Source organism: Dreissena polymorpha, chromosome 1 (assembly GCF_020536995.1).
Source record: "Dreissena polymorpha isolate Duluth1 chromosome 1, UMN_Dpol_1.0, whole genome shotgun sequence".
In the NCBI taxonomy this organism is placed as follows: Eukaryota; Metazoa; Mollusca; class Bivalvia; order Myida; family Dreissenidae; genus Dreissena; species Dreissena polymorpha.
This window is the reverse complement of record NC_068355.1, coordinates 91,117,269-91,143,511: the sequence shown is the minus strand read 5'-3', so window position 1 is coordinate 91,143,511 and position 26,243 is coordinate 91,117,269. Positions and strand designations below refer to the sequence as shown.

Genomic DNA, 26,243 nt, shown 5'->3' with positions numbered 1-26,243 from the left:
GCTCCTGCTGGATCACAATTTTCTGTCAGCAAATTTACATCATCATGTCTGAGTTTTTATCATTTTGGATATTTGATGAGTAATTATGAAGAAAACTTGTTTCTGAAGTACTTGTTGGTCTTGTGCTCCAGGTACATGTAGATTTGATGCAGTCTTTGCAGACACTTTCGTTCGAAGACCTGTCACCACTCTCCTGTCACTATTCTTGAATAGGGTTTCTCCCAAATAGATGAAGCTGGCACCTTTTCCAGCTTCTTGCTGTTCGTAGTGATGTTTTCACTTGTGTTGTCTGTGCTATTTATCATGGTGTTTGAATTCTCCTTGCTGCAGTGTTTTTTGCACTATTTTGGAAATGGGGCCAGGTCTCTTTGAATTGGGAACAAGAGATGTGTTTGTCAGAAACACAATGCCCCCTAATGCGCTGCTTTGATTTTTTATATATATTTTTTTACCTTTGACCTTGAAGAAGGACCTTGACCTTTCACCACTCAAAATGTGCAAAATGTGCAGCTTCTTGAGATACACATGGATGCCAAATATCAAGTTGCTATGTTCAATATTTCAAAAGTTATTAAGAAGGTTAAAGTTTTGGTTAAAGTTTTTGGACACACACACACACACACACACACACACACACACACACAGACACATACAATGACAGACAGGCCAAAAACAATATACCCCCGATCTTTCGATCCGGGGGCATAAAAATTGTGTTGTTTTGACTTAAATTGGCAAATAAGTGTTATTGTTTTTAGGATAAGAAATGCAATACAATTGAGTATAAAAGTGATTTGAATATTTAATTTTCTAACTTAAGGTTCAAATTATAGAGCTTGATGGGAGATAATCTACTCATTTTAAGATTTTGTATTTTATTTTGGAAACCTTGGGAACTGGGAATATTAAGGTGCCATTTGGGAAACATACATACTTCTACAGGTTCCAAATTTGAACAAAAAAACACTGTGCTAACCTCCCCTCCCATATGCTCCTGCTCTTTCAGAGAGTATGTTGATGAGATATTGAAAGTTCACTGCAGGTGCCAACCAAGAGGTCAATGTCATCAGCCAATCTCAAGTCAGAGCTGGGTCTGCCACCAATAGAGACAAAGGCGTGGTGGTCATGGAGGCTCACCCTATTATCTTCTCAAGGAAAATGTTTAATAGAAAATGTGACAGCAGAGATCTCTTTTTGATGCCCACTGTCCTGGAAAAGTCATCAATCTGTCCACTGAGAAAACTGCGCTGCTGGTGTTCTTGTGGGGTTCATGAATGACTTGTACTAGCCCCTCATCAGTGTTGACTTTTCTCAGAACCTGCCATAGGCCATCATGCCACATGTGGTCTTACCCTTTCTTTAAGTCAATGAAGTTGTTAAGTCAATAAAGTTGCTAAGTCAATTAAGTTGTTTATCTCCATGATGACTCTGCATTTGAAGATCTGTTTCGCAATGCTCAGCTCCGATCCAGTCTACTCTTCCCCAAGCAGTTTCTAAGCTTTATTTTTAAATCTGTTGAATTTGAAGAGTAGCATTACTTTGCTGAGACGGCTGATGAAGCTGATGGTGCGATAATTATGACAATGCCTGAGTCTGCCCTTTTTCAGATGACCAGAGACTGGTCGGATCCATTATTTGGGCCGCACCTTCTCTTCCCAAATGACTTCTTCTAATCAACATGAAACATATTAAATTTTTATTTATTATTTAAAATTTATTAAATATTTATGGCATGTTATTATCAAGCAGATGCTTTCATGTTGGAAAATAATGTTATACACAGTTCATCCAAACTGAGATGAGATAGGTATCTTTCAGGGTGTCTCAAAATTTTCTGTTTTCTTCTTCTTGGAATATTTTGAGTATCTTAATTTTCAGGTAGAATTTTTGTTAGTGTCCAAAAACTTTATGTAATTATGGTATATAAATCCAAGTTAATGTCCTGATATTGCTGTTGATAATATTGAAATGTCTTCATTCCCTTATGTTGGAATTTAAAAATCACCATGTTGACTTGATGTACAAATTGTATTGCTTTATATATAATCCTAGAACAGCCCTACGGTGATTGTAGTAGGCTGTATATGCAAGAATTTACATGTATGGAATCAATGGTGTTATTTGTTCAGAGATAATTTGGTCATTTGGTATGATGATGTAGGTCTCATCAGCACATTATATCGATACTATCAATCTTTAATATCTAATGTTTAATTTACTAAGGTAGATGTATGTAATGTTGTTTTTTTATAAACCAAGTATGATGTAAATTTAAAAAAAGTGTTAGGATCTCTTAAATAAAGCTCGCCATGGGATAAGCTTATACTAGCCTACTAGGAGATTGCCATGAAAATGCGATGCTCGTGTTAGTCGTGATGTTTTGTTTTATATGCCATGGCCAAAAAATTGACACTTCCCCTTAGTCACACTAACTCATTAAATGTATACTAAAAATTCGGTTCTTATGTAAATATTCAATAAATTAGAACTTACTTTGAAAGATGTTTCAATATTGTGTTCTTTAAAAGTGAACCCATTGTGTTCTATTACTCGTTTCAGATTTAGAATAATCACGATAATCTCGTTTATAGATCTAGTTTGTGTATTAATCCATTTTGTAAGGCGCTTACATCATTAACAGATTTTATAGAAATATTTCATACCAACTAAAATGTATTGACAGAGTGAACTCTAACATATTTTGTCAATAAATACTGAATAATAGAATGCAATTAGCAAATTTATACATATACGCATACGTATTATATTAATTGGCTCTTTGAATACCTAAGCGTTATCAAAATTTTGACGTACACATATGACAACAACTTACAGGACATACATTTAACAGAGAATGTAAATCCTATAAAAACAGACGTAATTTTTGTTCTTGTAAAGTGTTATTGGTATTTGATTCTCATGTACATACATGGATTACGCGATGATTTGCCTGGAGGGCAAATTACAGTCAACATCTAGATCTAAATCTCAGACACTGGACAGTGCCTAATTCCGCCACATCTGGAAGGTATGCGCGTGTTTGGTATTTTCGACGGTGTAATGACTTAATTGCAACTGGTTACGTAATATTTTATATCAAGTCTACCACCCTGAATCCAGGCGTCACTAACAGATCATACATATATATCCCCCGCAAGATAGATCTCGTCTAATCAACCAGTCGTAATACAGCGACTTTCTCCGGAACCTCCATAAGATAGATCAAATCGTCAATCAAAACTTCGGCTTCCGGTTTGATAATGTTTTTTATAAACTTTTTATCCCTCGCCATAGGCGGAGGGATATTGTTTTGGCATTGTCTTTCCGTCCGTCCGGAGCCATATCTTGAAAGTGCTTTGGTGGATTTCATTGAAACTTGGTATTAGTATATATATGGATAATAGGATGATGCACGCCAAATGGCATTGTACACCATCTGATAATAACAGAGTTATGGCCCTTTGTATCTTGATAAAATGCTTTTTTGTGTGTCCAGAGCCATATCTTGGAAGTGCTTTGGCGGATTTCATTGAAACTTGGTATGAGTGTCCAGAAGCATATTGGTGGGAGATATCAATTCAACGAATTTGCTTGTTGTTTTGAGCATTCATCCACAAACAACATGCAAATTGATATCCATGGTAACAGGTTTTGTGTTTGTTAAGCTGTTTTGGATTGATTTAATTCATGCAATTTCATAGACAAACTTGAGACTTATTCTTTTTACATTGAATTTGGTTTAATCAGGAAGAACTTTTGAGCTGTATGTTTCACGGTGAAATGCAAGATCGTCAGACTAACTGTCCTTTTATTTCAAAAACTGTAACCCACTTGCAGTTTTCACAATAACATTATTTCGTGGTTACCGGATTATGATATTTCCAAATATAAAAAGTTCATTTTCGCGAAATTTTGTACAGTACAGCCAAAGCGGAACAAACGTTTTTCGCTATCCGCGGCGGCAAGGCAAAACGAGTCGATGCCGCGTCAGTCGTTGAAGCCGCGTCAGTATGCGGCGGCAAGTCGCATTTCGCCGCGAAACTTCGCATCTGTCCGCCGAGGCATGCCGCGGTCCGCGACATGATGCCGAGTCGATGCGATCATGATTTTTTTTTTATTATTAGTTACATGTAGTTAACAAATTTTGAAAGAACAATTATTATAATAATTAAAATCATAATAAATTTATTGTGCGCGAATTGTATTAGCATATACATGTAAGCATAGTTAATGTGTCTGGCCAATTATTAAGTTTGTTTCCCGCCCGTAGCGTATGTATTTCACACATAAACAAGGTCACTGAATTATGTTTTCGCACATACAAGTGGTCAAGGCTCCAGCAATATTATGGTGGATTTATAAATTAATTGCATGTTGATTCCGCTATTATATTTTAGCTGAGAAAATTAGCAGTTTGAAGCCACATCAATAATCAAGACGGTGACGACGTATATGTAGTTTTGTTAATTATCAGCTTATTATAACTATTGTTTGAATATGCGTATATAAACACGTTTTATTTTGTTCATATTATACAGTTAATATCTCTACTAATTACCCGATAATCCCGTATATTCCAGTTTTAAAGCAAATGCTGGTAAATATTTACGATACACAAACATTCTCGATATTTCCTTAAGTATCAAATACATTTTGGCATTTGTTACTATTTATAGAGATGATGAAATAACGTCTAATCGGGGCGTTTTTTTTCTCCACTGAACACGCGATTAACGCCTGACGTGATGTTCATGTATTTATACAACACAAAATACACCCAAACTTTCCAAGCGACGTTCTACATGTCTGCATAATTTTCGCGCGCTTTTTATGAAACAAAGGATATTTTAGCACTGTTTATTTGACGCTAGAATTTGCCAAAGAACGCGTAAGCATTAAAATTCGGAAGTGTGTTACGGATTACAAATTTAATAATGATAATCGAACGAAACATAAACAGTTGCGCGTAATTAATTCTACGCTACACATACATGTATGTACATGTAGGTGGATATCTTTTCACTCGATCTGCCGCATACGTATGCGGCGGATTTACTCCGCGAAAGTACGCGAGGTTAATACAGACTTGGCGTCGTTGCGCGGATCGATGCCGAGTGCCACGGCGATACGCCGCGTGAACACACGATTCGGCCGCCGCGGACTAATAATCTGGCCGTGGCGTAGCCGCAGATTATGTTTGTGCCGCTTTGGCTGTACTGTAGGTCACAGGAATATTGCAGCATTGATAAATTCCAAGAATTATCCCAAACAAGAATGGAGTGTCTCAAATAGTCGCGAAAGTAGTCAGACATTCACGATTTTTTGTTGCATTGCACGCATGTCGCAAATATTCCAAGAAGGCAGGCAATAAAAAGAAATTGCAATGCTCTGCAAAAATGACCATAAAAAATCAAATTAATGATGGACATCATATAATTAGTATGGATTAATGAAAAGCGTTTATCATTGAACTAGGGAAAATATGTTTTAGATACAATTAACACATTGTTATTAGAAATTTATGGATGTCCCAGAATTAGTGTTCATAATTTGGTGTTCATTTAATTTGCGAAAAGAAATCTAAGTTCTAACAAGACTAACGTTCGAAAATGTAAACAGACAAACATAATTCGATTACTATGTTCGTGGAGCTGTGTATAATCAGATTCATGTACATATTCTGCTTTATTATGCTTGTCTCTCTATACAGTTTATTGACAGTACTGTTATGGCATGTTAGTGAAATGGAAGATAATAAAAGGTAAACGTATTTAATATTTAAATAAAAATGTGTTAAATACATCAATAAAACTCAAATAAGTATGTTTATATGTGTAAATATGTTTCCCAAACTGAAAAATACACCACAATTTATTACTTCAAATTAGGCTGTTCACCCTTTTCGCCCTTTTATAAATCAACCATTTGTTAAATTTCCCTTTTTATTGTTTTTGCCCTGTCTGTTGGTCTGTTGGTCTGTCTGTTTGCACCAACTTTAACATTTTGCAATAACTTTTGCTATATTGAAGATAGCAACTTCATATTTGGCATGCATGTGTATCTCATGAAGCTGCACATTTTGAGTGGTGAAAGGTCAAGGTCAAGGTCATCCTTCAAGGTCAGAGGTCAAATATATGTGGCCAAAATCGCTCATTTTATGAATACTTTTGCAATATTGAAGATAGCAACTTGATATTTGGCATGCATGTGTATCTCATGGAGCTGCACATTTTGAGTGGTGAAAGGTCAAGGTCATCCTTCAAGGTCAGAGGTCAATTATATGTGGCCAAAATCGCTCATTTTATGAATACTTTTGCAATATTGAAGATAGCAACTTGATATTTGGCATGCATGTGCATCTCATGGAGCTGCTCATTTTGAGTGGTGAAAGGTCAAGGTCAAGGTCATCCTACAAGGTCAGAGGTCAAATATATGTGGCCCAAATCGCTTATTTTATTAATAATTTTGCAATATTGAAGATAGCAACTTGATATTTGACATGCATGTGTATCTCATGGAGCTGCACATTTTGAGTGGTGAAAGGTCAAGGTCAAGGTCATCCTTCACAAGGTCAAGGTCATCCTACAATGTCAAACATCATATAGGGGGACATTGTGTTTCACAAACACATCTTGTTGAATTTACTTTGAAATGTCGCTCCAAGGAGAAAGAATTTAAAATTGAGGCCAGTGAAATGAACAACTGGTCTGTAAATTATTTCTCCTCTTAGGCCAGTCTGGCCTGTAAATAGTGACGGTCTTTTGCCATGTCTGATTTTTGTAACCATAAGAGCTCAGAGCATTCAAGAAGAACTATGTAAGGACTCTTTAAGTTTAACATAATGCTACAGCAATCTTTCCAAAACGTCTTCGGACATGTCTGGTAAAATGCTAGCGGGTCGGACAGATTTTCTGTATTTACCGGACCGAATGTCCGGTATATATTTGATCCACATAGAGGTTAATATATCACCCATTTGCATGTTCAAAACAGTTTACATATTCTCCTACAAAACATTTTTTCTTCGACACAAAATATTGGAAAAAACATTGATCTTAAAATATCGCAGCGAACTTATGATTATTTATACAGTTGTGTACTCTCATAATCTCGCGAAATCATTATGCTAATAGTGAGGCAATGAACTGTGCGTTCATTGGTCCAATAAGAAAATCAGCATATCTGGTTGCATTCATTCGTTATTTTCGGTCGCCAAAGCGGGATAATGGAGGATGCACTGTGTTTTTACCTTTTCTTGGACTCTTGGCAAATGTAAAAACAGTGATTTTTCTGGTTTTTGTTTGTTCTTTTTTTCCCCCCAAGATTAGGATCAAGTTGGAAGAAATTTTATTTTTGTCGCAATGGTTATTCTAATTGCATCTAGACCTAGTGCTGATTAGTGTTTTGGGGGTAATAGGTTAAAAAGCGAAACAGCCAATATCATTAGCGTTTTTTCCAGATTGTTTTTTTTGTGTGCAAATTTTTTGAAAAAAGTATACCTTTTGCGATTGGGAATTTTGGCTATAAAATCGGGCCAAAAAACCCTGCTGTATATATTCCATTTTTAAAAGCAAATTTCGGTAAATATTAAGAATAAAAGTGCTAAGAAAGTTGATTATCATAAACATTCCTTTTTTTCTAAAGTAACAAACTAATTTTTGCATATGTGACTATAAACAACAATAGGTACACCCACATTTTTCACGTGACAGTGTACATGTCTGAACAGCTTCAGAGCGCTTTTAATTGAGACAAAGAAGAACACAAAATGCATGTACATGATTCACTGTTTATTTGAAGCTAGAATTTATGTGGTGTTAACATAACAATATGAAAGGGTGTTTTGGATTAATATTTGTATTATGCTCATTTGAGAATTTGACAAAACATTTACAATTGTGTGTAATGAATTCAACTATAATTTGTTGAAACACTTTACAAGTGGAATAAACAATTTGACCATATTATGCATGCCATGCCAGGGGTTGACATTTTTTTTTTCAGCAACTTGCCCTGCAGGGCGAGTAGCTAAGAATTTCCACTTGCTGAAATATGTACTTGCCCTGCAATTTATTGAAAAAATGCAATAAATCAGTAACGTGTTTTATTGTGATTTTCTATCGGTTATCAAATAGAACTGTTAGTGTTAACTCATTAACTTCAATAAAGTTAATAAACTGTTTAACACACTTTTAACTTGTTTGTTTTTCATTTTGCCTTCATGATCACGATCATTATGATTACACTTTAGGAGAATTGGAGAGTCCGAAAGGCATTTAGTTAAACTCAAATAAGCCTCTGTGTGTACAAAAGGCAGTTTTCTCTTTGTCATTTTCGTCCATTCAAACTTGCCAAAATCCACTCTTTAAATCTAAAGATCTGAAGAATTTAGACGAATTTTTTAGCAGTATTAAAAGACCGTATACCGTACTGTATAGGATACATTCAAGGAACATACTGGCACCGGTGTGGTGCGTAACGGGAACAGGACTAATTTTAGCGCAGTGTGCAATAATCAACATCCGATAATTTTTAATCGCCGATTAAACGTTGTTTTGTTTGGCGAAAATGTATTAAAACTTGAAATTTTAATCTTTTCGGCCAGAAACGCCACTCGCCCTGCAGGACGAGCGCTGCTGGAATATTCACTCATCCGGAGCTGATTTCTACTCGTAATTACGAGCGGGCGAGTGGATTTGTTGATCCCTGCATGCACAATTTCCAAGAGGATTATACCCGGTTGCAATCATCAGTCTTCTCAGTAACTTGCTGTGATTCGTCTTTGAGGTGTACACCTGGGGACTGAGGGTGTGGTACATGTAGTAAATACAACAAACTGTCACAAAACCACACACTTATGGCAATACGTCATTCGTCTGCATAATTTTACTGCAGGTATTGACTGCCTACAAGTGCAGTTGCTCATGCAAAGGGTGCGCTTGCATTGCGCAATATCGATTTTCCAATATATTGATGCTCCGCCTTTTGGCGGGCTTACATTTGGCAAAGAGATACATGTTATTGACAGAGGATTGTAAATCAGCTTTCAAAATATTTGGTGATGTCATTATTGCTTTCAACTTAAGAATGGCTAGTTGCAGTAACTGAAAAAAAACACAAATCAGTAAATTATAAAAGCCCCTTGGACTTTGCTTTTTAGCTCACCTGAGCACAAGGTGCTCATGGTGAGCTTTTGTGATTGCCTTTTGTCCGTCTTTGTGCGGCGTGCGTTGTGCGGCGTCAACATTTGCCTTGTTAATTCTCTAGAGGCCACATTTATTGTCCGATCTTCATGAAATTTGGTCAAAAGATTGGTCTCAATGATATATTGGATGAGTTTTAAAATGATGCCGGTTGGTTGAAAAACATGGCTACCAGGGGGCGGGGCATTTTTCCTTATATGGCTATAGTAAAACCTTGTTAACACTCTAGAGGCCACATTTATTTTCCGATCTTCATGAAATTTGCTCAGAAGATTTGTTCCAATAATATCTTGAATGAGTTAAAAAATGGTAACCTTTGCTTGAAAAACATGGCTGCCAAGGGAATGGGCATTTTTCCTTATTTGGCTATAGTAAAATCTTGTTAACACTCTAGAGGCCACATTTGTTGTCCAATCTTCATGAAACTTGGTCAGAAGATTCATCCCAATAATAACTTGGACGAGTTCGAAAACGATGCCGGTTGGTTAAAAAACATGGCCGCCAGGGGGCGGGGCATTTTTCCTTATATGGCTATTATAAAACCTTGTTTACACTCTAGAAGCCACATTTTTTGTCCAATCTTCATGAAATTTGGTCAGAAGAATTGTCTTATTGATATCTTGGATGAGTTTGAAAATGGTAACGTTTGCTTGAAAAATATGGCTGCCAAGGGGCGGGGCATTTTTCCTTATATGACTATATATGGCTATTGTAAAATCTTGTTAACACTCTAGAGGGCACATTTATAGTCCAATCTTCATGAAACTCGGTCAGAGATTTATCCCAATAATATCTTGGACGAGTTCAAAAATGGTTTTGGTTGCTTTAAAAACATGGCCACCAGGGGCGGGGCATTTTTCCTTATATGGCTAATGATATATGGCTATAATAAAACCTTGTTAACACTCAAGAGGCAACTTTTTTTGTTTAATCTTCATGAAATTTGGTCAGAAGATTGGTGTTAATGATATCTTGGATGAGTTCAAAAATAATTATGTTTGCTTGATAAACATGGCTTCCAAGGGGCGGGGCATTTTTCCTTATATGGCTATAGTAAAATCTTGTTAACACTCTAGAGGCCACATTTACTGTCTGATCTTCATGAAACTTGATAAGAAGATCCATCCAAATAATATCTTGGATGAGTTTAAAAATGATGCGGTTGGTTGAAAAACATGGCTGCCAGGGGGCGGGGCATTTTACCTAATACGGCTATAGTAAAACCTTGTTAACACTCTAGAGGCCACATTTATTTTCCTATCTTCATGAAACTTGGTCAGAAGATTTGTCCAAATAATATCTTGTTATCTCAGGGGAGCGACTTTGGGCATTTCAGGCCCTCTTGTTAAATTGAAGCGCCCTGGCGAGGGACCGTTATATGGCCTGTGGAAAGCACTGGCAATAAAGTAAATATAATTCAATATAGCAAGAAGTGGTTAGATATAGCGCAGAGTTTTCAAGTACCTGAAGTGGCATTCAGAAAAACTATGTAGTAAAGGCATCTTTTATTTTACATTGAATAATTTCCCTGATGAAATTAGATTTGTTTGTAACTTTTACACAAAGCTTTTACAGGAAGTCCTCTCTTTAAGAACATAATGAGTTCAGAATAGTTCTCCCACATCTTCTTGTTGTAGCATTTTTGCTGCTTAGTACAGTGGAATTAATCATTGATATTATTATGGATGGATATTTGGTGAACATTCAATCTTTTGTGTTTTTTTTCTTTTCTGTGTATGATTTTATGGCCAAAGGGTTTTCTGTTCTTTGGTTAGGTTGATAAACATGAATATTAATCTATTTTTAGTTACCACTTCAAGGTTAAGACTCTGATGAAACGGTTAAGTTTGTCAAATCATTTGAATTTAGCAATTGGACATAAACAGAATAAGCAAGTGTCCATTGTTCTGGTGTATCTGAATAACCCCTAAGTGATATGTTTGATATCAGACATACATGTAACATATAGATCCAGATAACTTTTCAGGAGAATTATTTTTGAAATCAGTGGATTAAAATTGATTTCTTAAACAACAATTATCAATGTTTTTCCAATTGCTTTTTCAGGCCAATATTTGCAGACTGAATCATGTCAGGTTTTTAAGTGTCTAGCAATAAGAGCACTGACTCTTCTTAGCGCTCTGTACAACAAGTTCATGTAGCAAAACAAATTTTTAAAGAAGGCGTCAATAATCTGTTCTATTTTGAATGTCCTATAAGCAATGGCTGACAAAAATCCTTTGTCCAAATTACTTGGACAGTTTCCCTGCACTGGCTGCACACCTTATTAAAGTGTGTATGCATGATTTTGTCAAATATATATGAATTTAAATGAAATGTGTAAAAAAACTAATTATACATATATTTCAATATAAATTAAAATAAAAGTTAGGAAGAACATGTGTCGAAAAATGCGAAGTAAGCCAGATCTTTAATTCTGTAATCGAAAATGTCTGTACAGTCGAATTTGCCAGCATGCATGAACAATGTGAATCTAAATTTAGTTTTAGTGCAGATTTTGTCATACATGTACGACACAAAGACACAATTTAGTTTTACGGATCATTTAAATTTTCTGCAAAGATATCTATTCATACAACACACGAAGAAGACGAATGCTTCTGTTATTATAGGAAAATATGTATGAAATATCTTGGTCACAATCGGCTTGGGCGCTATTTTGTCTTTGCTGCATTTTATGAAATTCTTCTTCAATGTATAATTTTTCTTGCCTATTTTGTGTTATTGTAACATATTTTTATCAATATATTACAATTTATCACATATAAAAATTGTGCATACACACTTTAACAAAGATCAAAATGATGTGATGGGAAATTCTTAGAAATGCAATATTCTAAAAAATTAGATACATGACATCTACAGACCTGACATGGTGGATTAATTGTATGATTATGACCTTTAAATGAAGTTGGTCTATTTTACATGTACTTTTGTTAAGTTAAGCACATTATCAAATTTAGATAACCTTTTTATGTCCCCCACCACTATAGTGGGGGACATATTGTTTTTGCCCTGTCTGTTGGTGTGTGTGTTTGTTTGTTTGTTTGTTTGCCCCAACTTAAACATTTGCAATAACATTTGCAATATTCAAGATAGCAACTTGATATTTGGCATGCATGTGTATCTCATGGAGCTGCACATATTGAGTGGTGAAAGGTCAAGGTCATCCTTCAAAGTCAAAGGTTAAATATATGGGTCAAAATTGCTCATTTAATGAATACTTTTGCAATATTGAAGATAGCAACTTGATATTTGGCATGCATGTGTATCTCATGGAGCTGCACATTTTGAGTGGTGAAAGGTCAAGGTCATCCTTCAAGGTCAAAGGTCAAATATATAGCTTCAAAGGGACGCAAAAGGGGACATAGTGTTTCTGACAAACACATATCTTGTTATCCCCACGCTTTTTGAAAAAAAGGTGGGGATATTGTGGTTATCCCCGCCGTCCGTCTTCTGTCCGTCCGTCTGTCTGTCTGTCCGTCCGTCCTGGCCACTATCTCCTCCTACACTAAAAGCACTAGAACCTTGAAACTTACACACATGGTAGCTATGAGCATATGTGCGACCCTGCACTATTTGGAATTTTGATCTGACCCCTGGGTCAAAAGTGATAGCGGTTGGGGTGGGGCCGCGTCAGAAATTATCACTCATTTTTTTAGGTTATTTTACATTTACTTCTTTATTTCTACACCGATTCACTTCAAATTGATACTGGACCTCTCTTATGACAATACGGTCAATCTCAACCATGCATGGCCCCATTCCCAACCCTGGGGCGCCCCGCCCACATAGGCCACACCCACCAAAAATTTCCATTTACTATAATTTTTTCATTTCTACACGGATTCACTTCAAATTGATACTGAACTTTTGTTATGACATTAGGGTCAATCTCAACTATGCATGGCCCCAATCCCAACCCTGGGGCGCCCGCCCACATAGGCCACACCCACCAAAAAATTCCATTTACTGTAATTTTTTCATTTCTACACGGATTCACTTCAAATTGATACTGAACTTCTCTTATGACATAAGGGTCAATCTCAACTATGCATAGCCCCATAACCAACCCTGGGGCCCCGCCCACATAGACCACACCCACCCAAAATTGCCTTTACTATAATTTCTTCATTTCTACACCGATTCACTTCAAATTGATATTGAACTTCTCTTATGACAATACAGTCAATCTCAACTATGCATGGCCCCATTACCAACCCTGGGGTGCCCCGCCCACATAGACCACACCCACCCAAAATTGCCTTTTACTATAATTTCTTCATTTCTACACCGATTCACTTCAAATTGATACTGAACCTCTCTTATGACAATACGGTCAATCTCAACTATGCATGGCCCCATTACCAACCCTGGGGCCCCACCCACATAGACCACACCCACCCAAAATTGCCTTTTACTATTATTTCTTCATTTCTACACCGATTCACTTCTAATTGATACTGAACTTCTCTTATGACAATACGGTCAATCTCAACCATGCATGGCCCCATTACCAACCCTGGGGCGCCCCTGGGTCAAACATGCGGCGTGGGGATACGCGTCGGCCTCTGCCGCGCCATTTCTAGTTTCTTATGTTTTTGTATGCAATGGTTTTACATTTTCATTGTTTTTAGCTCACCTGAGCACAACGTGCTCATGGTGAGAGTTTGTGATTGCCTTTTGTCCGTTGTGCGTTGTCCCTTTTTCGGTTGTGCGACGTCAACATTTGCCTTGTTCACTCTCTAGAGGCCACATTTATTGTCCAATCTTCATGAAATTTGGTCAGAAGATTGGTTTCAATGATATCTTGGATGAGTTCGAAAATGGTTACGTTTGCTTGAAAAACATGGCTGCCAAGGGGCGGGGCATTTTTCCTTATATGGCTATATATGGCTATAGTAAAATCTTGTTAACACTCTAGAGGCCACATTTATTGCCTGTTCTTGATGAAATATGGTCAGAAGATTTGTCTTAATGATATCATGGATGATTTCGAAAATGGTTACGTTTGCTTGAATAACATGGCCGCCAAGGGGCGGGCCATTTTTCCTTATATGGCTATATAAGGCTATATTAAAATCTTGTTAACACTCTAGAGGCCACATTTATAGTCCGATCTTCATGAAACTCCATCAGAAGATACATCCCAATAATATCTTAGACGAGTTCAAAAATGATGCCGGTTGGTTGAAAAACATGGCCACCACAGGGGCGGGGCTATTTTCCTTATAAGGCTATAGTAAAACCTTGTTAACACTCTAGAGGTACCATTAATTTTCCAATCATCATGAAACTTGGTCAGAAGATTTGTCCCAATGGTATCTTGGATGAGTTCGAAAATGGTTTTGGTTGCTTTAAAAACATGGCCACCAGGGGCGGGGCATTTTTCCTTATACGGCTATAGTAAAACCTTGTTAACACTCTAGAGGCCACATTTATTGTCCAATCTTCATGAAATTTGGTCAGAAGATTGGTCTCAATTATACAGTACAGCCAAAGCGGCACAAACATAATCCGCGGCTACGCCACGGCCAGATTATTAGTCCGCGGCGGCCGAATCGTGTGTTCACGCGGCGTATCGCCGTGGCACTCGGCATCGATCCGCGCAACGACGCCGAGTCTGTATTAACCACGCGTACTTTCGCGGAGTAAATCCGCCGCATACGTACGCGGCGGATCGAGTGAAAGGATATCCACCTACATGTACATACATGTATGTGTAGCGTAGAATTAATTATGCGCAACTGTTTATGTTTCGTTCGATTATCATTATTAAATTTGTAATCCAAAACACACTTCCGAATTTTAATGCTAACGCGTCCTTTGGCAAATTCTAGCGTCAAATAAACAGTGCTAAAATATCCTTTGTTTCATAAAAAGCGCGCGAAAATTATGCAGACATATAGAACGTCGTTTGGAAAGTTTGGGTGTATTTTGTGTTGTATAAATACATGAACATCACGTCAGGCGTAAATCGCGTGTTCAGTGGAGAAAAAAAACGCCCCGATTAGACGTTATTTCATCATCTCTATAAATAGTAACAAATGCCAAAATGTATTTGATACTTAAGGAAATATCGAGAATGTCTGTGTATCGTAAATATTTACCAGCATTTGCTTTAAAACTGGAATATACGGGATTATCGGGTAATTAGTAGCGATATTAACTGTATAATATGAACAAAATAAAACGTGTTTATATACGCATATTCAAACAATAGTTATAATAAGCTGATAATTAACAAAACTACAAATACGTCTTCACCGTCTTGATTATTGATGTGGCTTCAAACTGCTAATTTTCTCAGCTAAAATATAATAGCGGAATCAACATGCAATTAATTTATAAATCCACCATATGCTGGAGCCTTGACCACTTGTATGTGCGAAAACATAATTACGTGACCTTGTTTATGTGTGAAATACATACGCTACGGGCGGGAAACAAACTTAATAATTGGCCAGACACATTAACTATGCTTACATGTATATGCTAATACAATCCGCGCACAATAAATTTATTATGATTTTAATTATTATTATAATTGTTCTTTCAAAATTTGTTAACTACATGTAACTAATAATTAAAAAAATAAAATATTTCATGATCGCATCGACTCGGCATCATGTCGTCGACCGCGGCATGCCTCGGCGGACAGATGCGAAGTTTCGCGGCGAAATGCGACTTGCCGCCGCATACTGACGCGGCTTCAACGACTGACGCGGCATCGACTCGTTTCGCCTTGCCGCCGCGGATCGCGAAATACGTTTGTTCCGCTTTGGCTCTACTGTATCTTGGATGAGTTCGAAAATAATAATGTTTGCTTGAAAAAAATGGCTTCCAAGGGGCGGGGCATTTTTCCTCATATGGCTTTAGTAAAATCTTGTTAACACTCTAGAGGCCACATTTACTGTCCGATCTTCATGAAACTTGGTCAGAAAGCTCATTCTGATAATATCTTGGATGAGTTCAAAAATGATGCCGGTTGGTTGAAAAACATGGCTGCCAGGGGGTGGGCATTTTTCCTTATATGGCTATAGTAAAACCTTGTTAACACTCTAGAGGCCACATTTATTTTCCGATCTTCGTGAAACTTGGTCATAAGATTTGTCCCAATAATATCTTGTTATCTCAGGTGAGCGACTTTGGGCCTTTCAGGCCCTCTTGTTTAGCTGTTTTAATGCATTTTATAGGCCTGAATGAATGTAACATGTCTGGAGCTCTGAGAATAACTTAATAATATAGAGACTTAATAGCCTTTGTAATTTACTCCCTTATAGCGGGATCATATGGTGCTTGTATTTAGTGGAATTGTTCACTTTTTGATAAAAGCAACAAACTTGGCACATTTGTAAGTAAAAGTATTTTATTCAATTTTAGCTATGGACCCATCTCCAATTTTCAAGATGGCTGCCATTTTCAAGATGGCCGCCAAGATGGCAACCAAAATTTAGGAAATTACATGCTCCTGCCATATTTGATTAAAATATTCTGTTACTCTACAAATGTGCCAAGTTTGTTGCTTTTATCAAAATGTGAACAATCATATCACCATATGACCCCACTATTATAAAACAGAGGTTTTCTGCAACTAGCTATTGTTGCTCTGATTCTGTTTCATGTAGGCAGGGATGTAAATTAGGAGCAGTGTTCTTTTTCACCATTTGGGAATGGGACCAGGTCCTTTTGGATAAGGGAACAATTGCAGCGTTTTGACTAAAATTGGGAAATTAGTGTTGTTTTTAACCAGGTTTTCCGAAGGAAAAAACTGGTTATTAGATTGGCGAATGCGGGCGGGCTGGCTGGCTGGCTGGCTGGCTGGCTGGCTGGCGGGCTGGCGGGCTGGCTGGCGGGCTGGCTGGCGGGCTGGCGGGCGGGCGGAACAAGCTTGTCCGGGCCATAACTTTGTCGTTCATTGTGAGATTTTAAAATCATTCGGCACATTTGTTAACCATCATTAGACGGTGTGTCGCGCGAAAAAATTACGTCAATATCTCCAAGGTCAAGGTCACACTTTGAGTTCAAAGGTAAAAAATAGCCATAAATGAGCTTGTCTGGGCTATAACTATGTCATTCATTATGAGATTTTAAAATCATTTGGCACATTTGTTCACCATCATGGGACGGTGTGTCGCACGAAAGAATCACGTCAATATCTCCAATGTCAAGGTCACCACGACTAAAAATAGATTTATTTTAAAACAAACTTACAAAGGGGGTTAATTTTGTTTGTTCATTTCAAAAGTTCAGTTTGAGTTGTCTCCCTTTATCAGATTTTTTTTCACAATGAAAACCTGGTTTTGTGACAATTTTGTCCCTTGTTTTGCTTTAAAATGCTTCAAAATTGAGAATAAAAGTGTTTACAATATAATATTTTTTAAGGTGCAACTTCAAGAGCTGGATGATAGCCCTTCCAGAAAAAGTGTGTAAAATGCGCATTTAATGCGCATTAAATGTGCATTTAATGCGCATAAAACGCAGCGGTATTGGCACCGTATTATTCACTTTACCAAGTGCATTTTTCTGTGCAAAAAAGTGTATTTTTTCTGCATTTTTCTCTCAAAAAATACACTTTTCAAGTGTATTAATGCGCTTAAGTGTATTTTTAAGTGTATTTAAGTGTACTAAAGTGCACTAATACGCTTTAGTTTTATTTGTTCCCAGAAACTGCACTTCAAGTGTATTTAAGTGCATTTTAACTGCGTTAATTAAGTGCATTAATACACTCAAGTGTATTTTTTTATACTAAAAAATACGCTCAAGCGTATTTTTGAGTGTATTAGTGCACTTAAAATACACTCAAGTGTATTTTATAAAAAAATACGCTCTAGCGTATTTTTAAGCGTATTAGTGCACTTAAAATAAGCTCAAGCGTATTTTATAAAAAATACGCTCAAGTGTATTTTTAAGCGTATTAATGCACTTAAAATACACTCAAGTGTATTTTATTTAAAAAAATACGCTCAAGTGTATTTTTAAGCGTATTAGTGCACTTAAATTCACTCAAGTGTATCTTTTTAAAACGAGTATTTTTAAGATAGATAAGATACACTTAAGTGTATCTTTGAAAAATGAGTATTTTAAAGATACATTCATTTGGATATGAAAAGTGACCAGTTTAAATATGAACTGAAACAAGTACAGCAAATAAACTTTGTAAATAAACATATTTATTAACATTAAATAACATATCTACATTCAACGAAATCACAGCATACAATCAGGCATTTTTAACAGCATGTTTCCCTGTTCCCAAACTTTTTGGGTTACATTCATTTTTACAATGAAAAATAACATGTCAATAATATACATTATTAAACAATATCACAAAAATTGCAATGTGAAATCAAATATGTTGATATGCTTGGTCTTGGTGACCCCGTTGTAGTTTTTGCTCCCTTCATGGAGCAAGTCACAAGCTGGTGGGGAGTGAATAGTCCGCACATGGCCTGTGCGATGGCCTTCACCTCCCTGGTTTCATGCTGGATTTCAGCTTTAATGATACTCTGGAACCAAAAAAAGAAAGGGAGTTTTGACAAAATATTTACAATTGGTAATTTTCCAAAGCTTGTAATTTACTTTCATCACATTTCAAACTCTAAAAATATTTGTCACATTGGTCAGAATTGTGACGCTTTTAAAATGCAATAACCTGTATAGTTTTACCTCTCAACAAATCCAGCTTTCTTGTTCAAGGACAGGGCGAGGTTTGCCCACTTCAGTTCCCCTCAAGTTGGCCAGCTCATGCAGGGTAAAAGCCTGGTGTAAAAGTCCATACATCAGGTAGTATGATAACCCCTTTTGCTCTTGGGGCAAGAGTTTAACCTTCAACATTAAAATATGAGGGAAAGAAATCTGTTCAGTAATAACCAGAAATATCTATAAATAACAATAAAGATGACAATAATCATAAAACACAACCACAACAATTCACTGTACACAACATTTACACTGTGTCATGTGTATGTTTATCTATATTTGCTTCAAATTGTGTTGTTTTTCCTTTAAATTGCAATACATTAACTTATCAATTTACATTTCTGAGTGACAATACATAAATATAATAATAATCATAATTAAATCAATAAACTAAATAAAAAAGGATGAAGAAATGACAATACAAACCTGTTAAAACTGTTCTTCAGTATTCCAAAAAAAAACAGTTGAACCTCTTTTCCAACAAACTTATTGTTGATTTCCAAATTGTAGTAAAAAACACATTGTTTTCATCACACAAAACTTCATGCTGACAGTATTTCAAAACATTTTACAGAACAATTATAAGTCTCAATGTTAATTTAATTTAGCTCAATATTCAATTGCTGAAACCAGCTTGTTTTTCAAAAGTTGTTGTTTTCAAATAATTTCCTGTGCAAAAATTTGAACCAATCAAAAGTCTTATACCTCATTCCAGCCTTATGTCTGGGCAACCCCTATCAGTAGCCTTATCTGCCCCTAGATAATCAGTACCCTGTTTAACTCTGAATGCCGGTGCTAGCGACACCACCTGTAGTGGTCCTACACTGTCGGACGACTCTATGTTTGATATCACGGGGAGAGACTCTCTGGTGTCAGTGCACTCCAGTATATTGGAGAACCTTTCTATCTCTGGTATCTGTGAAATAGAGGAGGAACCCCGAGTTAGTGTCCCCCCTAACCGTCCCAGAATGGTCGACTCCCAGACATCCCCAATGAGCTCCCCTACCGACAACACCAGCAGACGTAACTCGTTTGCTGGGGACTCATTTATTAAAATCAAGGATCCGCCAGCAACAGGTCCCACATATAGGAAAATATATCTCAGCGAGCTGGCGGATCTGGTTGCTGAGATAATAAAGGACCAGAAAAGGCCCACTGGGAGTTATATCTTACATCTACAACAAAATTGATTCTCGATTCAAAAATTGCAAAGAAACAATAACAAAGGTCATCCCCCCTGATAAAATTTTAACTAATAAAATCCATTCTGGAACTGGGGATCCTCCAATAGTAGTAGCAGATCCAGGATGCCCCCCCCCCCCCGGCCAGCGGTACCATCCTCGCAAATAAGAAACACGTTCGGCTTGCCAGGACCCCCGCGAAACTCAAAGGGGCCTGTGCAGGCCACAAACTAGGAGTTAAATCTCCTCACCACTCAATAAATCAGATTAAACGCAAGTTAATTTCGCACCACTATGGACAGTAACCTGCAAATAATTTCATTCAATGTTGGTGGTCTTTCCGCCAACAAATTTACAGAATTAAAATAGTTTATTGACTGCAACCCTAATACCCATATCATATGTTTACAGGAAACTAAATTTTCAAATATTTCTGTAAAACAAATACCAGGGTATAACTGCGAATTTAAGAATTATGTTACTTCAAACCAAAATATTGCCGGTGGTCTTGCCATAGATATTAAAAATACAATTAATTATGAACACCTGGGAGTGAACAACCAATTTAAATCTGATGGTAGCACTGCTATTGAGGCATTAGCAATTAAATTGGTTATTGACAAGAACCGGCCTCTTATCCTGGTAAATTTATATTCAAGAGGATGTGATCTTGAAACCCTGAACGGCCTCTTTAAGGAATTAAGGACCATTAAAGGACCCTTTGATGTAATATTCACAGGCGACTTTAATGCACATCACCCTGCTTGGGGTTCCATAAATTCAGATGCAGAAGGTCGGGCGGTAATAGAATGGTTGGACGAGCAAGATCTTATACTGCTCAATGACGGTTCTCCAACCAGGCTTAACCCCACTGGTTTAAACTCCCACATAGACCTTACTGCTGTTAATGCCAGGATAGCAAGTGCGTCTGCATGGGCAACTGTTAAAGATACTATGGGATCTGATCACCTCCCACAACAGGTTACCCTGCTCAACTATATTGCACAGGGAACTGAGGCCCAATGCTCAGGAGAGCAAAAGTTTTTATTGGAAAAAGCTAATTGGGCTCAGTTTAGGGACCGCTGCTCAGATCTCTCCCTTGCAGATGTTCACTCCCAGGATCCAAATCTGTTTTATATTAACTTAACCAGCAGGATACTGTCCATAGCGGAATGTAGCATACCGGTCTCCTCCGGCAAGGTCAAAGCCAGAAATAGGGTCCCGTGGTGGAATGAGGCGTGCTCCAATGCGGTACAGGATCGTGAAAATGCTTTTAAAATTCTTAAAAAGAACCCCGCTGAGCATAATCTTCTTAATTATAGGTCCCTCGAAAATCAGGCAAAGCAGGTTATTTTGGACGCAAAAACTCAAAATTGGAAAGAATTCTGTGATTCAGCTATCATTAATAAGAAAAATACTAGGGATTTTTGGCAAAAAATTCACAGAATTAAAGGAAATTCATTCACCCCTGTACCGCTACTTAAATACAAAGGCGAAATTGCCACTACCCCAAGGGACAAGGCTCAATTTTTGGTACGACATTTCCAATCTGTCTCCAGTGACTCAAACCTTCCCGTTGAAACTCTGAATTATCAAAAGCGGTTTGAGACTGAGCACCGAAATATTTTAAATGAGCCTGGGGATAACAGCACGCCTCTCAATTTACCATTCACTATTACAGAATTATTAAGTGCCATTAACAGCAGGAGCAACACCGCCACGGGGCCTGACAAAATAGCATATTTAATGTTTAAAAATATGCCAGCCATAACTCTAAAAATCTGGCTTAACCTATTCAATCAGGTGTATAGGACAGGCAGGATACCACCCGAGTGGAAGCAGGCCACAGTGATTCCAATTCCTAAACCCGGTAAAGACAAAAATGATCCAAACTCATATTGTCCAATAAGTCTAACATCACATGCAGGTAAATTACTAGAAATAATGGTCAAAAATAGATTAGAACACTTATTGGAATCAAATAATATACTAAACCCCTTCCAGTCTGGCTTTAGGAAGGGGCAATCTACTCTTGATCAGCTAGCTAGATTACAACATGATATTCTTTCTGCAAAAAATCAAGGGCAATCAGTATTAGCAATTTTTTTGGACCTTCAGGCCGCCTTTGATTTAACATGGACCTTCGGCATACTAAAAAAGCTAGCTGACTATGGAATCACTGGATACTGTTTCCACTACCTCAGAGCATTCCTAGAGGGCCGTAAAATCCAGGTCAGGTTCGATGGGGAGTTATCAGAGGTAGCCATAACTGACCGCGGAACCCCTCAGGGGTCTGTAATATCCCCAACTCTGTTCTCCCTCATTGTAAACGGTCTACCTGATGCCTTAAAAGACTCAGGAATGGTTATCTCCCAGTTTGCCGACGACTCAGGCACTTGGTTAAAGGGGTCTTACATGTTACGCCTGCAAAAGAGGGCTCAAGCAGGCTTAGACTCCATATGGAAATGGGCAATTGAATGGGGATTCAAAATTTCTCCAACCAAAACAGTAGGAGAACTATTTGGCGAACAATTTCAGCACTCTTTGGACTTAAATTTAGGCGGCACCAAAATTATCTTTGAAAAAGTGGTGAAATTTCTAGGTATGTACCTAGATAAACAGTTAACTTTTACTCACCACTTCAAATATTTGGCAGAAAGGTGCGAAAGGGACCTAAATTTAATGAGAATGTTAAGAGGCACAGGTTTCGGATCAGATAAAAATAGCCTCTTAACACTCTACAAGTCCCTTATACGTCCAAAGCTAGATTATGGAGCCCAAATCTATGCATGTGCTAAGCCAAATGCCCTAAAAATGGTTGATGCCATTCAACACAAGGCCCTAAGGATAGCTCTGAGAGCCCTAAACTGTACACCGGGTGCACTGCTAGAGGAGGAGGCCGGTGTGTTACCTCTTGACTTGCATAGAAAACAACAGTCCCTCAATTTCTGGGCCAGGGTTAAGTCTCGGCATGGTTCAAACCCCGTTAACAAACTTGTCGGGACTGGCACCTTCATCAAGGGGAAAATACTTAAGCGTAAGCATGTCGCCCTACCTTTTGGTGCGAGTATTAGGACCCTGGTTGAGGATGCCGGTCTTGACAAGGTACATGTAGCAGACCTGAGGCCCTCCAAGGTCCCCCCCTGGACGCTTGGACCCATTGATGTTGACCTATCACTCTCTAATAAAATAACGAAAACTGACTTGCCACAACTCATCAAGTCAGAAGCTCTCTCTCTTATAGATAATATGTATGCTGAGCATCTAAAAATCTACACTGATGGCTCCAAATGCCCTAACTGGTTTGGTAGCCAACTCTTTTGTAATCCCTTCAAAAAACATTAGTAAAACGCACAGGCTCAGCAACAATCTCTCTATTTTTACAGCAGAACTTTTGGCAATTAAATTCTCTCTGTGCTGGATATTGGTCAATAAACCTACTAAAACTGCTATTTTATCAGACTCAATGTCATCTCTTGAGTCCATAAAAAACAGAAATAGCAGATCTAGGCCTGATATTTTAGCTAGCATTTTGGAACTTCATCAACAGTGCCTAGATAAATCTTTAAAGGTCACATTAGTATGGTGTCCAGCACATGTCAACATCAGTGGGAATGAACAGGCCGACAGGGGGGCCAAAGAGGGCCTCTTGAGGGGGGCCGTAGATGTTGGGGAACCCCTGGCACCTTCTGAGATCTACTCCTTGACAAAGAAATTTGTTTTGGGCGAGTGGAATCTCTGGACCGACAATTTGTCTTCCCGTCGACATACTTTTACTAGACCTGCGAAAACCCTCAGGCCGCCTGCCAGATACTCAGCAAGCATTGTGCTTGACAGAGCCATCACGCGCCTGAGGATGGGAACCACCCTATTACCCGGTGGTGCAGGAAAGTATGTCCTCGATATAGACCCTGCATGTCCTAGGTGCCAGGAACCTCTCACTGCGCCCCACATGCTGCTACACTGTCCTAACCATAAGGCGCAGAGGGACCACCTCGAAGCTGCATTGCACTCCCATGGACTAGTTTTTAACCTTACCAACGTGCTAGACCCCAAGGGAGCAGCTTGGGGCCCGGTCTTCTCTGCCCTCGCCAAATACTTACTAGATTGTCAAATAACTGGCAAAATCTAGGTCATTAGGGGAGGGAGAGCAGCCAACACCCACCTAATTATACAGTCTTGTGACTGTTTTCTTTTAAAATGTGTAATCTCTGCACAAACCTGATGTAATCAAATAATTGTGTTGGATTTGTGTCGCTTTTACACAACCTTTATTTTAGTTTTTAATGGGTTTATTGTTCTACCCCGCCCTTTCTAAATCAGGCCAATGGCATTGACCTGGTCTTCTTTATTTTAATACATTTTTTATGAGAGTATGACGTTAGTCCACCATTTACATTTTTCAGTTTTTTAATATAATCATATTTTATGGCATTTCTTACTTCAAGAAAGGACGAGGCTGTCCAGTAACCTGGGATTGTTGGCTGCATTGCACCCCCTCCCTTCCTCTTTGACACCCCACCCTTTCCCCTTCAAACTCGAAGAACCATGTCGGACTGGAGTGCACGGTGCAGGGCCTTATACCATTATAAACACCTATTTAGCCCTATCTAGGACAAAGTATTGTCGACCTTGTTGAAACTGCTAATTTTGTACCTTGGAGTACATTAAGGATTATTATAACTGCTATCTTGTGTAGCAATTTCCTTATTTTTGTGAAAACTGCTATCTTATATAGCAAATTGCCTTAATTTTTACCTCAATATTGCTATCCCTACACCATAGCAACCATTTTACTTTGTATTGCATTAACTCATGTTAAAATTGCTATTTTTATAGCAAACATCCTAATTTTTATATTAAATTGCTATTTTATATAGCAAATTGCCTCGGTTTTTCTGTCTAATTGTTATTTTGCATACCATACAAGGTACATGTACTTTAGTATTATCTCCTCCAATGTTATCTTCAGTATACTAATAATATTGGTTAGATTAGAGCTTTTTGGGTTTATCTTAATGCATCTAGGTAATATTTGGTCTTTTTACCATTTTACATCTTACCATTATCAATTTTCCTTCAATAGTATACAAACTAATTTTCATTTATCGTGCACTCCCTCTGGTCCAGGGGAAACAACCATTGTAGACTCCATCATCACAATTACCTCCCATAGTACAACTGAGTGACACCACCTCTGCTGGCTCTTCTTTTCCCCCACCCACATCGGCCTACACTTCCAAAAATCTCTCCTTCTTTCAACCCTCCAGGGTGGCAACATGTATTTTATATATATAAATGCATATAGTCCTGTACATATTGTAAATAATGTACATCTTGTACAAATTTAACTGTCTTTGTCTCATTTTTAACTGTAAAGCACATTGTCTTACCCTTAATTTTTATGTGGCCCTATGAAGGTGACCGTTTGGAGACACGTAAGTTATTGCCCTTAACATATAAGGGTTTATTACTAAACCCACTTTCAAATATTGTTTTAATGCCACTCTGGGGGGATCTCTCTTTTCCATAGCCCAATCCTCCTTAAGTTCCATACAGACAGGGTCTTATGTTGGAGCATTACGGCTATATTCCCTGTCTGCAAGTGTTCAACATTGAGCCACATACATAAACTTGTACTCATTATTTTTTTAACAACTCAATACTTAATTGCAATATTAATATATAATTGAGAGTTACACACTCTATGTGATATCATATATTGTCTTTTTTCCTTTCCTTCTCATATAATTGCATTTACACATGCAACTTCACTCTACATTTGAGAGCTGTTAAATCAGGCTCTGGCATCCCTATTAATAAAATTTTATGTTCTTAGATATAAACATATCTCTCCTATGATTAGATCTTGTTGTTTGGCGTTTAGTTTAAACTTTAAACATACACATAAAAATGGTACTTGACTATGCATGTAAACATATTGTGGCTATGTTCAACCACTTTGTGATCTGGAAAACCCTCAAATATTATTATTTTGTTACACAAACATATTACACATCTGTGTATCCCTTTTTCTATAATTATTATATTAAAATAGTCCTATTTGGATTCAAACATTTAAAACACAGATCACAAAGTCTAAAGACTCCAACAAACCCATTGCAGTATATACTGA

At 37.6% G+C, this 26,243-nt stretch overlaps 2 protein-coding genes across 3 annotated transcripts in view; one reads left to right on the top strand and one right to left on the bottom strand.

The window, feature by feature from the left end:
• Positions 1–2,630, bottom strand: part of LOC127840583 (UHRF1-binding protein 1-like) — a 46,917-nt gene extending 44,287 nt beyond the window's left edge. For both annotated transcript variants that reach the window (XM_052368996.1, XM_052369003.1), the window contains exon 1: positions 2,494–2,630. In XM_052368996.1, coding sequence (XP_052224956.1) covers positions 2,494–2,537 — 44 coding nt within the window. In that variant the 5' untranslated portion in view covers positions 2,538–2,630. The remainder of the gene's footprint in view (positions 1–2,493) is intronic.
• Positions 2,631–2,805: 175 nt separating this feature from the next.
• The window catches only part of LOC127840573 (dynamin-binding protein-like), a 105,047-nt gene continuing 81,609 nt past the window's right edge, over positions 2,806–26,243 (top strand). Inside the window, exon 1 of the mRNA XM_052368986.1 lies at positions 2,806–3,028. The gene's annotated coding sequence lies outside the window, so the exon portion shown is untranslated. The remainder of the gene's footprint in view (positions 3,029–26,243) is intronic.